The following is a 16,175-nucleotide window of genomic DNA, read 5'->3' on the forward strand; positions in this document are numbered from 1 at the left end:
AAATAATTTGTTTTCTATATAATCTTGTTTCATAACTATCACAGAGTTAATTCGTGTAGTAAGTACTTACAAAATACATTTCGAGTTTAATAATGAAAATGTGACATTTTCTTTTGTAATTTTGGAAGGCATTGTCAGGAGTGACAAAGAGAAGAGTCGTGGTCTAGGACCGTGTCGCGACAGAGAACCGACTAATCGAATTACGGGCTTCAGACTTACCAATGATATAATTTAATTCGTCTAACTCGATCGGACACAGTCGGGGTCGACGAATTTAGGTTACATTGTTCAACAAATTTTTATTAATTTAGGTAAGGTCAGAATCTCAAAACGAATTTTTTTTATCACATTTCATAAAATTGACATCTTCTTTTTGTAAATCATCGAAAGTTTTTTATTAAATTAGCTAAGTTCAGAATCTGAAGATGAAAAATTTGTAATACATTTCATGAAATTGACATGTTTTTTTTTGTAAACCAACGCAAAATTGTTGTTGCGGTATATGTACCACTATTAGGTTATTTAATTTTAATTTAGTATCTGTGTTAAGTTAGCATTAATGTCAGATAGTGACTTTTATACTTCAGTATAGGAATGTAACAGTTACGAGTTGTTTATCTATAAAACTGTCAACTTTTATGAGTATGATTTAATTAAGTATATTATTAGGCATTATATAAGAAGCATTGGTCAACACACTTGTCAACCAAATAGCACGCCATACATGTGCAATCTCAAACTGTCGGAAGTTTCGACACCTCTTGATTAGTAGGTAAAAATAATACACGTTGTGTAAATTTCTATATTTAATCTTGTAATGTGGTATTTTTATATGAATTTAACATATGTTTATAATTGTAAATCGGCTGCTACTATAATAGAAGAGCGGAGCCTCTGTACCACAGACATCTTTTGATAGTTTAAAAAAGGACTCAATACATCCATACTAGTTTTAGGCTCATGTTTATTTCTAGTATTAAATATTTTTGCTTAACTTTATATATATTAAAGTTGTAGCTGACAGGCAAGGAGTTATCTAAAAGCGATCTGTTCATGCTGCAACGGAGCCATGATTGATAAGTTATGTTGTGTGACACACTCCACTTCTCCGCCGAAGTACACTTCGTAAAGTAATGAGAGCACAAATCTCATGCATTTATTTCACTTTTTTAATGCGCAACATTAGTACTTAGCTAAATAATAGTACTTACTGTTCTTATAAATGGCACTACACGAGATTCCTCAATCGGACTTTATATTGTATGATATAACATCCAGAATCCTTGACTATATTTATTTATTAGATATTTCCCGTACCTTGAAATATTATTTTACACAATGTTTACAGATTAAAATTCGGGAAAAATTTTAAGACTGAGTATTGAATATCCAAGTTCTGTATTCTCGACACTTTGAGAGTTGCGCCCGCGCGTGCCACCCGCCACCCGACGATCACGACACTCTTTTATTATTGCACAGCTCTTACATTTATTACTCCATTGATACGTTGCCTAGATGATTTATATAGGTTTTGTTATTCGCCACGAACGCTGACCTACTATAGCAACAGCGATCTTATCTCTTATAGTTTTATTTAACTGTAGGATGGAAACAAGCTACAACGCATTGCAATAACTCGTTTGTAGCTTGTATCTTGACTGTGTGGTTTATTGCCTTTGTAAATTATGGTATTGTTATAAAAAATCATTTATTAGCTTTTACTTTTTCTCATTAAAATCAGTTTCTATGGCCTATTTTTATTTTTATGTTCAACATAAATTTTATGCGATCTCGTTCAATGAGATCTATCATGGAGTTGATTGTTATTTTATGATGAGTCTCAATGAAAAGCTGCGAAGTAACATTATGATTATACGTACATAGGTACATCGGTTATACGTACATACTTTAAACTATACTTACACATTTATTCAGTTTACATGTAAATATACAACAAAAACCTTTTCGATGTATTTTACGTCTATCGCTATAAATAATACGTATGTTGTTTTTTAAAAAAATGATATTTTTTTATAAAACAACACAAACGGGATCTCAAAACTAAATAAAGATGAATATAAATTGTATTTATTATTTCTCAAAGATAAATTGCATTTATTATATAATACAAAATTTACGAAGACACTGTATATTAATATTATTGGGTCAATAAAAATACAATTCATATCTTAGTTTGTATATAGTTACTTCGTATTACGAAAGTGTACTGCAGCCGTATATAAAGATAGCTTAGTTAAAGTTTGGGCGGGCGGACAAGTTGCGTAGCACGCCCGCCCAGCAGCCGCCGGACTGCGCACGCGCACGCTACGCCGCAGTTTACTCCGCGCCGCGCAACTTGACGCACGTCACCGCCACGCTCCGACAGAGGCCGGCTTGGACTTGTAAACAAGGGTCTACGTGACCCCAGGACTAGTGATGTTCCCGTGCTAGTGTCCACCACTCATTATATCACGTACAAAGGACTTATGATGCATGTGAGTGCTCCTTTTTTAGCCACCGTGGATTAAGTTTAATTTATAATGAATGGATCTTTGTCAGATAATAAATGAAAGGAAATTAGTTATTATTTCTCATTATGTAAAATTTAACCTTGGCATTGCCGACAGTGGATCTAATGAAAACTATTATTCTGACACAAGGCCGATTCACAAATCACAATTGATTTTATTCTATTTCAGCTCCAATGTGATTGATTCTTGATGCTTCCTGCTTTTGTAATCTTTTACAATGCTGCCTCCAAGTTTAGTATATTTCTTCTGTTGATTTATTGATTAATAAAAAATGCTTAAAGAACGCAAGTGTCCCTTTATTGGTGGTATTAAAATAATTGGTAAAAAAAAGATACTTTTTGTGATTTTATATGGTTATTTGAATTTCTACGTAAATTACTTAATCATAAAAGTATATTTGTTAAAAGTATTAACAATAAAATAAATTTACTTTAGCCGTGATATAGATGAAAATTTCGATGTTTTTATAGAATTACAATGACTTTTCTTATATGTAAGTAAATAATCACAAAAATATATTAATTTTTAATAATTGCAATTTCCAGAAGATAACGGATAACTAAGTGTGGGTAGTCATAAAATGTATTGAGTGAGATTCGCTTCTAATGGCCATATGTTTTGAACCCGCACTCTCTATTGTTGAAGTTCATTACACTGAAAAATCCTGACCGCGACCTATGACTGAATGTCTGTCACAATCAATCTAATTTCATATACAGGGAATTTGGTAAAACCACATTATTGTACTTTTCCATCAAGTTTTAACAAGGTATTAAAAATATATATTTGGTTGCTATAAAACATTGAATATCCTTTAAAAAGTTAGTAACAATGGATAGCCTGAGATTAACTCCGTTAAATCGTATTTAGCTCTTTATGGTTACTCTTTTACAGCTCCGGTTTATTGCAATTTAGCTTAAAATCTTCAAAGAACTTCAAAGAAAAAAATAACAACCATTGATACTTAAACCTTCCGTACTGCATAGTAACAAAGCCCATTCAAATTTTAAACAAACCATTTTACCTGAGTGCCGTAAAAATGTAGCTTAATTACTTAATGAATAGGCTTCTCTTAGCTGGGGGCAAATTATCACCGTTGCGTTTTGTCTTGGCGTCGTCTGCCGCTGCCTCACCAGACTCGCATTACATAATTTGAACGATGATTATTAGTAGACGCGATAGATTGAACGGCATTTCGTAATTGTTCTATCTAGTTTGAACTAGATTTATAGGTTTGTAGCCCAAAAGAACATGTGCGAGTCGTCGGCTCTTTGGACGAGCTTCCAAACATGTAATTTGTATACATTTCTATTCTATAACTATGATTTATCATAAGGTCGGTCACAATATTTCTTTTATCTATGGTCGGTCACGTAGTTTATGAACTTTATAACATTTTATTGTTTCACGATGCATCTGATCGAATGTACCTATCCTTCGACAATGTTTATAATTTGTCAAGAGCATTCAGTAAATGTTTTAGTACTTCTAATCGATGGGATATGTTATGTATAGATACATTTCCTCTTGATACCTATAGGCGATCGAATTCATTTCCTATCGTGGTAATATTTTATTTGTGTATAAGTTTACTTGTGTTATTATAAATATTTTTTAAACTTGCGGTTTCTTAACTACGACTTACATAAAGGGCTTAACTAATACGAGAGCTTAGTAAACATGGCTTATGAATAATTCATTGTTATTGTGGTCTCCATCAAACTGGTCCCCAATTTAAGCGAAAGCGCGTCTAATCGCTGCCTCCTATAGGATGAGCGAGCACGCATTTATTACATATTTTATGAGATATTGTGATGTACTTCAACTATCATATCGTAAATAATGGTGTAGTCAATCCTAAATCATAAGTTTTTGAAAAGTTTAATATTGGTATAATTTAGTTTCTTAATAATGTGAGTTAAACTTTAATTTTGTAATCTAGTAGTCTATAATCATATCACAGCAATCCAATCTCAAGCAGTGAAAAGAATTGAAATTTTGTATTGAGCATTAACAAATGAACCCAAAGATATTCAAAATATTCCCTCATTACCACCGAGCATACTCTTACTAAGTAATTTTCCTTTACATAATACATTAGTTATAGTAAATAGACGTAATAGCGGCATAGCTTGGAGCATAAAATCTCAGTTATAAGGAAATGAGACAATAACACGAAGAGCATTTTGTATACAGGCTGTTTGATTTAAACGCCGGCAAAATCTTTACCATTATGTATGGCATATGGAATATTATAAAAGAGTTCCTACGACATTTGTACTTATGCTGTATTGTCAGTTGATCGGTCAATTTATATGAGAAAGCAAAAATATTATCATCTATCCTTGCAGATAAATTTGGTTGATATTTAAAGACAGCCTATATAAATGTTCATCTTGTACTGAGTCACTCACCGAGTGATCACACGCAAGTGCAGCCCATTGGTACACCACGTTTAATTGGATTTCGTTTGCTCAAAACTCTGACAAATGGGACCTTAATAGATCTCAATTACTAGTAATTCAATTATTTCGCTATAATTTTTTTTGTTCCTGAGTATAAAAAGTAGTAATATTTGTCTATTTCCTTGACCCTGATCTATCCATCTATTCTATATGGGAAGCCTCAATTTTTCTTGAATGTGCTATGCAGTTTTTAAAAATGAAACGCTATATCTAGTATTTAGTATTATCATATCTCTCATACAAACGTCTTCCTAGTCTCAGCGATTGAGAGTAAAACAGTGAGAGAAATAATAGCAAAACGGAGGACCAAATATTTTCCAATACGAATCATTGCATCATGCATAGTAAGAAGACATTACAAATTTACCCACCATTGTTCTGTCTTCGCAGAACTACACCACACACAGCAAACCTCTGTCGATGTTAAGAGTAAAATCAGATTCCCACAGATTTGCACGTAGGTCGGATATCTTGACAAACGACATTATTTCGTTGGTTAACTAACATTAAACAATAACTATGTCACGTTTTACAGAACGGAAAAAAAACAAAGAAGTTTTTATACAAATTTTAAAGGGTGAGGAGGAAGACAGAAAAATGTTGCGGCAACATGTTTCATACTATAGCTATAAATCGCTGAAGCACGTGGTGAAACAGGAGTTTACTGACCCTTTGACGTCACTCACTGCAATCTTTAAAGACGTCCTGCGGCGATGTTGTACACTGTACATTTATTGACAATAGTCTGCAACTGTCTGGTGCACGTTACGGCTTTGGCTTAGAACAGAGATCATTCAATTTGTTACTTACCCAACACGAAATATTTACAAAATGACTTAATTGTATTTTAACAAGTATAGAAATGTTTGGGCGTCACTAATCAATTCATCGGTTCAGACGGTAACTTATTTACAATACTTTCTGATTTCAATATTGCTTAATGAAACAGTCTAAATGAACCCTAAAATCATAACATGATTCTTTGTGATTTCTCATGAGATCTGCACTTATTTAATACATTTTGTTTCTGTACTAAGGATTATTTTCATCAAGTACCCAAGTATTATACTAAGTAGGTATACCTATTGCGTCGTATCAATTAAGTGGGCGTTACTACAAACATACATCAGATTCTTTTACAATAATATCGTAGATACTCAAAATTTTAATCGTTTTTAAATGTTGATTTTTTCCTTAATTCTTCTTTTTATTTTTTACTGCCGTTGATTAAATGGTTCTCCTTAACTCACGATCACGCCTTGGGTTGGTCAGGTGTTTCCGCCGTGACCGTCCGGACTTTTTGAAACTAGATGGTCAGTGACAATGTTAGGAAAATACAGAATAGATACACATAACACTTACAACTCATCGATAATGCTAAAGTATGCACTTGTTCATCGAATGTCCGCGAAAGTGAAAGAAACCAAAAATAGTCTTTGTAAATTCCATAATACATGGGAACTCTTCGAACCGAATCTTTGCATGTTTTGTAACTTTTACTGCAATGTACAGGTTAATTTATATTCTAGAGTAGTATGTATAGTGAAACCTAGTGTAATGTAAAAATCAGAGTAAGTACTTTCGTAAAACTTTCCCACATGAAATTGTTTCACCGATTTCCTTATTATAACTATGTACATATATAATCTATTTTTATTTGTACACATTTTTGTTACAAATACTATTTTAGTCAAAATACACCCGTATTTAAGTTATTTTGTTACCGAACCCTACTCGTTATGTCTATCCCGCCCCCGGCCGAGGGATTACGTGACTGAGAATTAACTTCCCTTTTAAATGAGAAACCATCAATTTTAAAATTGGAAATGTCAATTAATAATCACAGATCTAAACCGGCTAGCGTTAAACGGTTAGCTTATAATTAGCTAAATATCTCATTAGATAATAATTATATTTTCATGAGATTTCCTTTTTGAAAAGCCGCGGGACATCTAGACATGTCGTGTGAATGTTCTGTAGTCATACTTTAATGAAAATGTTTGGAACATGGCTTGCTTTTTTATTTGTTATCTTAGGAAGCGTGGCATTCCGAGTTATCAACGGCTTTGACATTTTTGACGTATAGAGTTTAACAAATGGTACTTTAAAATCCTAAAAAATGACATTCCATCACAGTTTTGTATCTTTAGAAAAGTTTTTATAGTAACTAATGGCTTGACGTAAATTTAAATATATGTACGTCAAGATTTTTACATTCTTCGAAACTGTCGGATAAAAAACATCAACGCGTCAGTTTTTTTATCAATTTGTTGTACTATTAATTAAAAATAAATGTATTGGAATATTTTTTCATTTGCACGGAGACGTCAAACTTAAATTTATTAATTTCAATATGGTGCAATAAAAACTACACGTTTAACTCGCCAAGTTGTAATTATGTTTCCGAGTGGAGAATAACAGAAAACAATTTGGTGTAAGTACGAGAAGAGAACATAATGTTGATTGTTCGGGCGTGTTGCACTGCGCTGCGTACGCGCAGGGTTTTTATGCGATTCCGGGAACCATGCCATTGTGCACATGTTTCGCCTCAGTAAGTCCTTGGGGACAACCTTTGGGAGGAAATAATTAAGTTTTTAGGAAGTTGTGTGTGTGTGTTTGAATTTGAACTGTTTTGTTCCGTAAAAATATGAGCAAAACAACAACACTTTAGATGTATTCTGTACCTAACTTTAATTTCGTTCGATATACGAGATAAATTCTCATCAACTCGAATAACGCCACATAATTATTATATAGTTCATTTGATTAGAATATACAAGGAAACTCATGATGGGCTAAATTATATGCCAAGTTTATACTTTTATCATTGACATTAGCCAATTTAAATAACGAATTGTGAATGAAGATCTCGCTTAACAAGCATTGTTTCGAAAGTGTGGAGCGTTGTCTATTGTAGCACCTACTTGATGTCTCCATTTATCAAAAACTAAACTGAATTTGGCTTCGACGTTTACGATAGCTTACGTAACGATGAAAAGTAGGACATCGCTTGACGCACCATACACAGCACATGAAATGCGCTCTTTCCTTACCGGGGATGTTGACTTTCACGAGTTTTAATGTAATTTTCAAATGCACTTCTAACATTTTATTGTTTATACAAGTAAGAACTTTTGTCTGATTTACCCATGACCAATTTAAGATGCAGTTACTTTAAAAAACTTAGATGTAAATTTAGGTTTGAAAAAAAGTTTTACATCATCAAGATTTCAATATATCAACATATTTCACTGTACATAATAAGATTACGAGTGCTGATAATCATGCAAACAATTTATATCTTCTTTTAGTGTACTGTGACCTTAATTCAGGTAACACCAGTTCGTAACAGGTCATCTATTGGCTATCGGGCAGTTATCGTAACAATTGTGGACTCACCAGCTCGACCGATGTGTTGCACTCGATGATGTAAATTGAAAAACAGTGCTGTACATTACGCAAGACGAAAGCGGAAAACTAGCGAACTGTCGATAGTTTACTGCGTTTTTACAACCACACTTCTCCGTTCCAGTCAGCATTATGTTCAGAAACGTTACATAATTAGGTCAATTTACGCAGCTCACATGAATAATTATAGTCCAATTTAAGAAACCCCAACAATGGTCTGGTCAGGTAACTACCGACCGCGACCTACCTGCATCAACCCGCCTGCCGCAGTCCCATCGGATCCTATGTATCATAGTTTGACACAAATCCGATCAAATATTTAACGGTAGTGAGATTTTATGCTTCGGAAAGTATTTATCGGATTTCTTGAGATATATCTTATATATGCCCATCTAATGCGATTATTAAGTAACTTACCGTCTTCAACTTTTATGATCATAAAAAATAACATAAAGCATTTCGAAATATTATGCGTTAGTGTATCGAGGAAAGCAGTAAAATGCCGCTGTAATTTTACGACTTTAGTGTGTAGAAAATCTGCTTTCGAAATATAATGTCAATCAAATGTGATGAATGGTGTTAATTCGACGTTATAGAATACAGGAGTGATGCTGCAACCGCGCGAGGTATGTCATTTGATTCAATCAAGCAATTGCAAGATCTCAATGTGTCAGAGTGACCCTCGGGTCGCCGCGAACTCGCTTCAATTTAAACCAGCCTAAAGGTAAATTACGATGCCAGAGAGAAGCCAATAAACACTATAGTATTGAGAACTGCATGCAACTCTTAGGGCGGAGTTGCTTACCGCTCTTAGGGCATGAACTTTCTCCTGTGGACTTATTTAAAAACGTCCCCATGCGTGATTGACGCCAGATCTATTGTTGCCTATAGTTATGTAACCCGATTTGATGTGCCGTCACTCAAACGAATATTTTCAAAAGAGATGGTTTTGTTAATGTGTAATGATGCGTATTCTTTGTGCTTGCCATTTAATTGTTAAGCAATAGATATGTCCGTTTAACCTATGTACCAATCATTACATTACTAAAGATGCGAGTTGAATTAAACGCTTCGTCGAAAGGTTTAATATATTATTATAACTGTCAATCGAAGTTACTTAGTGGCATTAAAATACTTTTATAAGTTGCGAAATAGAAGGAAAATAACTTATTGAGAACCTAAAACTGTAAACTAATCTTCCGAGGATTCATTTAAAAGTTAAAACGATATTCGTTATTATAGAGGTTGTTAAGTTGGTTAAAATAGAATACACCCAACACCCGTAAAACGATTATTCAATAGTTATTCATTATTTGAAGCATTTTCGACGAGACCACTTGTTAATTTGAATATTATAACTTACTCCCAAGAAGTGGCCACTTTAAATAAAGTAACAGCGACAATCATTCGTTTTGCAGACAAAGCTTAAATTTCTTTTTTCTCTTCATTAATTGTCTGCCTCTTTTATATGCATTACAACTTGGCAGCTCGTTTGAAACATTGTTTACTTTCAGAGTTTTTCTGATCGTAATTTAAAAATGAATGTTGTAGCGGGGTCGCGGGGTGTGCAAGGCCGATGACCTCGATCGCGCCGAGATTCGGCCCAGAATGCATTTATTCCAATTCGATGTAGTCCTGCTGCATCATTCCCAATCATATGACGTCTTCTTTGACTTCTGTGGTCCTACTTTCCTTATGATTTATGAGAATCGAGTAATTATGGGCCTGGTTAATGTTGATTTTTACTTTGTATTCTTCTTTCGATGCTTTTTGTTTCACTTTAGTTTTAGTCTTAGTTCATCTAAAAACAGCATATTGACTTTTTATTTAACTTATTAGTTCGTATGTAATAGAAACTAGACTCGCAAACAAGTGATAATGAGAGTAAACACATCATAATTAGTAACATCAACGGAGCGCTGTTTTCGACAAAAAGTAGCCCATTGTATTGCTGCTACCTGCATGTGCTACATTACTATTAGCCAATAATGCAGAATCTAATAGACAGCTTCCCATGAACTAGATTGTATTTATTCTAAGTATATCTTTTAATTTACATAGCCGATCTTTTATTTTAATTATTATAAATAAAATGACGTTAAGTAATTAATTTTGTATATAAAATAATAAAGCAGTCAAATTAAGCTATTATCTAAGTTCTATAATTCATAGTGGATTTGGTTTAAAGTATACTTAATCAAATAAAGGAAAAAATACATGGAGCCAAAATTTGCCCTTCATTTTATTGTCTTTTCATCAATTTCTCCATTGCATGGACCACTTTTACTCGCGGTTTATCCAAATGTGAGGCATTATCGGTAATCGCGATCGCGTTGTTTTCTCCAAGGATGATTCGTCGAGTATCATTTACAATGGCGAGAGGTATTTGTGTCGACTGCCCGCTGTGTGACCTGACCTTTGGGGATGTCATGATTGCAATCGGTCCATGTGCTGTTTTTGAAGTTCCGCTTACCTCTTCATCAAAACCGATTTGGATGTAAATTAAATATGTAATCAATAGTTAACTAACGTCCTTTAACCTGTAATTTTATGCGCTAAATCGTTTTTAAATTTAGATGACCGCAAAAAAAAGTCTTAACACGCGCATTTAATTCAACGGCGAGGTTGTGACATCGGATGTTCTATGCATCATATCATCCTATGTGAAACAGAGCTTTATATAGATCATGTTGAAATTCTTTGAACTTGATACCAACTGAGGTATCGGTTTTAATTATCTTTGTGGAGTCGCCATACGATCCGTCATCCGTTGTGTTTGTGCGATGCTAAAACTAACGATGTTTCTGTACATAACATCGCTTATACTTCAGTTAATTTATCAAGTGCAAAATTTTCATCTATTTCTTGAAAGTACAATCGCATTTATGCCATCATTAGCCAGTCTTATCTAATACCGCCTTTGACCGTCTGTATCGTCCATCTGATTTATGAGCAGCTACTGCTAAATTGAAACTAATGTTGGTATAAAAGGCCAGGTAGAACAGCAGATAATTCCGAAGTAGGTTTATCTATTTGTTCCCTCACAATGCAGCCAGCAGACGTGCCGGCGATATCCTCGTCCCAATCTCCCGCATGTGATGAATCATGTCGTGATTGCATTCCCCGACTGTGTAAGTGTACTCAATACCACATTACGTACCGTTAATATCCTGTTAAAATTTACCTTTAACTTAAAACCAATGTGAAGTATTCATTGCTGAGCAATTGCGGCGCCTTCGAATTTTATTGGAAGCGAACTGTGCTCATTTGATAATTATGTCTGCATTTTTACACTTAATGTGCATTAAGTGACAATGAAATGAATTTTTCTGCCCTTATTACCTCATTCAATTATTATCGCTGATTTATCCAAATTACTATAAGAATGCCCTCAATGAGGCATCTATTAAAAAGTCATTAGATTGAAACCTTCGTTCAGTCGTTTATCAATTGATATGATAAGACATACTGACATAATAAAAGTAAATTGCAGTAATATGGGGTCATTATTATGTGAGTGCGGTAGTGTTTGTGTACCAGCACTAGACAATCAATCAAATTTTAAATGATCTACGATGACAATACCACATAATGCGGCGATTGCATAAATGAACTTTATAATAATGGCAAGCTTGTATTATACAATTTTAATATAATTCTTTACCAGAATTTTGTATAAATTATTTGAATCATTCTCTCATTCTTAGAATTCCAATAAAATTGATTGAAAAATTTCAACTACTTATAGCACTAGCTAAATTCAATACTTATTATAATGTTGTATAATTCGTTCGTATGAAAGGCTTTATCTACGAAGTAGGCTAATACAATTATAATACAATTAGCCTACTATCTAGAATACTAATCTCCACTTGCTATTAGCATGGTAGCCCACTCAACCATTTGAGCTTATGGCCTATTATATACAAACGAGGCTGTTGACAACTCCATTAAGGCATATTTAATGCACTTTCAACTCCATTAATTAATGTTGTAATGTAATATGTTTTTTTCTACTACCTCGCAACATACCACCTTTATTTCGGTTTGAAACGTTTCGTGAAAATTTCTGGAAGTCAAAATCGACCACCACTACAAATATTTATAATTAAAGGTCAATAATCTAACACCATCATATGTATAGAAGTGTACCTACTTACAACAATAACAATATTAGTACATACAGAGACCGCACACTGTCCGGCAATGGCAGGCTGCATCGATTGCTGGAATGTAATACGATATCCTACCTACTTACATGCGCAAGCGTCGATGTTATCGTCTACCAGATAATTAGAGCAATGTGGAATATGACACGTGACTTGATTTATACACTCTTTGAGCTCTTTGACGTGTTTAGTTTCGTTATTAAAAAGTTAAACCGGTTAATTTTTTTCTCAAACTCTATATATATTAGAGGTATTATATGAATATTAAAAGAAACTCATCGGAGCACGCTTTTATCTTTTAAATATAATGTTGGGAAAATATCATTACATTTTTATGACAAGAGATGTTAAGCTAAGTGAACTTTAAGACATGGAGTAAACCAAATCGTGGGGATAACGGCTTTAAATTGTATATGAAAGCTTATTATTATTAGCTTCAAACCTTTTAGTCCGAGTCATAGAAGTGTAAAAGTGCCATAACCTCCGCGAGACACGCTCGTCTTATCTCAAGTTTTAGGACAGTTGACTCTTATCTAAAAACTTACTTCGCCGTGCCCACTTACTCCAGAGCAAACATTTGACTTAGAAAGTGCAGTTCCGTGTAACACGTTCACAGATAACATTAACGTGCTTATTTGTTATGCTCCGATTTCCGAGTACTCGGGCAGTACTGACGCCAAGCGAGCAGGTGTTGATTGGGTAGCAAACAATGCACTAGAAATTTAAAAAATCAGGTTAGCACACAGTGAACTGATAAGAAATCCCCATAAGCATTTCGATGTAACTTGCTACCTAGATTTGACTGTTTTAGGTTTGAAAATTATAATTAGAAATACTCAGGTCACTCAATTAATTATCTCCATTGATTGTCGACGGTGAACGTCAACTATTTCAATTAGTAGGCCTACAATCACTTTTACGGAACGATTCCAATGCAACTCAGTTGGAAACCTAAAATGAATCGCATTCATTTTTCCAGATCAGTTTAGGTGGCAAAGTGGATCGCGTTAAGTGATGGTAAGCCCCCAGTTCAGATCATTCTGAAGAAAAGTGTATTCTTTTCTTTGGTTCGACTATAGGTATTAGTTTGCCTCAAATTTATGATGATCTAACTAAATCACATGTAAATCGACGGAAATACTTATATTTTATAATAGATGAGAATGTGACTTTTCATGTTGTAACCACAGGTTGTAACAATATCACAATGTAGGACTAATTCTTTTTGTTTCTTACATCATTCATTTCCTAGCACAATAGTAGCTACTAACAATGCTAGGCATACTCGTGCCATGTCAATGCTGGATAAAATTCTTCGCGCTCTTTTTGTTGCTTGTATGTCCACTTGTGATGAAGATGACTAACGGTAATAAAATTGTACTGTCATCATAGATGTCTTTGCATATGTCAAGAGTGGTTTATTAAGTGTAACGTGTAATTCTTTATTTCTTGGTAGCTATTTCGTCACTTTTTAGAACATCTAATATACTCGCTCATTAATGTCTGTAATTATGGAGCATTTACTGTTATCTGCCAACGGACTCATCACATCTGTCGCCATAATCGCTACACAATTTGATCTTGTAACGGGCTACGTGTCAGAACAAAATCACATGAATAAATTATATCTAGGTAAGTGTAAGCTGTATTTTTCGCAATGGCTTTTGCTTAATCTCCGAATCAGAAAAAATCATGTAACTCAAGAATTGAATTCTTTACTAAAATTAATAGCACTTAATAAATGTTTGACAATATCAGTGACTGCTGAATAAAAGTACGACTTTTAACTAATAAATTATTATATTACTTACATAAAAGGCAGGATGTAAGATAGTAATCAAAATTATAAGTTAAAAACATAATAGAAGTATCGTAGCACGTAACTCGTAGAGCTGACGCCGCCGCCGCGGTCGTGAGTCAAACGCATAATTTTACGTTCCACTGCACACGGCTTCGCTCGAGTTCAATTCGATTGTGGTGAAGATTGTGGCCTTTCAACATTTTAATAGGAATGTAATCGTTACATTTATGCTAAATCGCTATTAAAACATCGTATTGGTCCGGGTTCTGCAGAAAATCGCAGATAAACAAGAATGCCATTCGTATGTGTTCTGCATATTCTCCGTTGCAATCGCGTACGTGACTCCTCGGTCATTATTCATTACACACTTGTACATGTACACTTGCATAATATACACTTTTCTTGGGCATTTGTAAAGTTATATGTTCGAGGAGCAAGAGCAGTCAATATTTTACATGCAGTAGTCATTCTCACGGTCCCTGTCCTTCGTCCGGTTATTAAAAGAGCATTGTCGTAGGACACGCTTGAGGGAGTCGTGAGTGGCTCGGGAAGTCACCCTCAAGACTCGCCTATGATACGACGAGAATTTTGATTAGAATGATTAACTGATAATGTCTCTAATGGAGCATAATGCGTGCTCGTATATAGTCCATTGTTTCCTTGGTCTTCTGGAATCATCATCGTTTGTTTGACAAATGATTTACGTGATATATTCCTACCGTTCTACCATCTGTAATAGGGATATTACCTACGTCGGTCATTGTCTTCTCATCATTCATCTTTTGTTCACGATGTCTTTGATCTTAGACTAGACTAGTAGACTAACCTTGCCTTATAATTTTCTAATAGGTATTTAGTACATATTTTCAAAGTTGTAACACTTAAACCAAACTTGGAGCCGGCTTTATGAAACAGAGTGAATCTATAATGCCATCAGTATAAAACTAGAATATTGTTTGCAGATCGAGCGTCTGGCGCAATATGAGCGCCTGGTAGGGGGCGGCTGTGCACGGCGGCGTGCAGCCAAGTTGTCGGACTTGGAGCGCGTGCAGGATCTGTTCCCGCATGACTACTTGGCACTCCACGATGCAGACGCGCCTTCCGCGCTTGCCTCGCATCATGCTCAGGTAAATTAATTTCGTACTTATGAAGTCTCTAATCATCAATCAGATCACGCCGACTCAAAAAGCATGCAGATGAGATGCTGCTATTCTTATCTATTGTTTGCCAAGATGGCGTGCCACCATTACAAAGGAAGCGTCTTAAGAGCGAGGCGTCTTATCTCTAAGCCATGATATTATATCAAGTATCCTAACATTTTCCCTCTTCAATTTTAAACATGTTTAAGAATGTCCTTTTTCTGTTCAAGAATGTCTCCTATTCTGTTTAGAACCTCTTCGTTACTTATTATTTTTGTCCAGCTAATTCTTTCTAATCTCCGTCATCACCACCACATTTTGAATGCTCCAAACTGATAATGTACATATGCGTTTCATATTCAGTGGAACTTTATGTTCATATAACTATAATCTGAACTAATATCTCATGTTTGCGATTGCATATGCTAGTGACTTATGTATTCAACATCAGTAGACTGTCAGCTAACTGATGAATGTTGGCTGCTATATAAATACAACAATATGACACTAAATGAAAGTTGCTTTAACATAAGACATAGTAGTTAGTAGTAATTTATGCCATTATTGTTACATGAATATGTATGGTTGACATAACTATTAGCATTACGTTATGTTGTACAAATTAAGTGGTACTTATATATGATAGCCTGCGTCACCTCAAT

The 16,175-nt window shown here is 34.4% G+C and overlaps 1 protein-coding gene across 1 annotated transcript in view; it reads left to right on the forward strand.

Moving 5' to 3' along the window:
* Window positions 1-16,175, forward strand: part of LOC128675179 (uncharacterized) — a 111,077-nt gene that overhangs the window by 89,821 nt on the left and 5,081 nt on the right. Inside the window, exon 4 of the mRNA XM_053754407.2 lies at window positions 15,337-15,501. Within this exon, the coding sequence (XP_053610382.1) occupies window positions 15,337-15,501 (165 nt within the window). The remainder of the gene's footprint in view (window positions 1-15,336; window positions 15,502-16,175) is intronic.

The sequence above is a fragment of the Plodia interpunctella genome, chromosome 14 (assembly GCF_027563975.2).
Source record: "Plodia interpunctella isolate USDA-ARS_2022_Savannah chromosome 14, ilPloInte3.2, whole genome shotgun sequence".
Lineage (NCBI taxonomy): Eukaryota > Metazoa > Arthropoda > Insecta > Lepidoptera > Pyralidae > Plodia > Plodia interpunctella.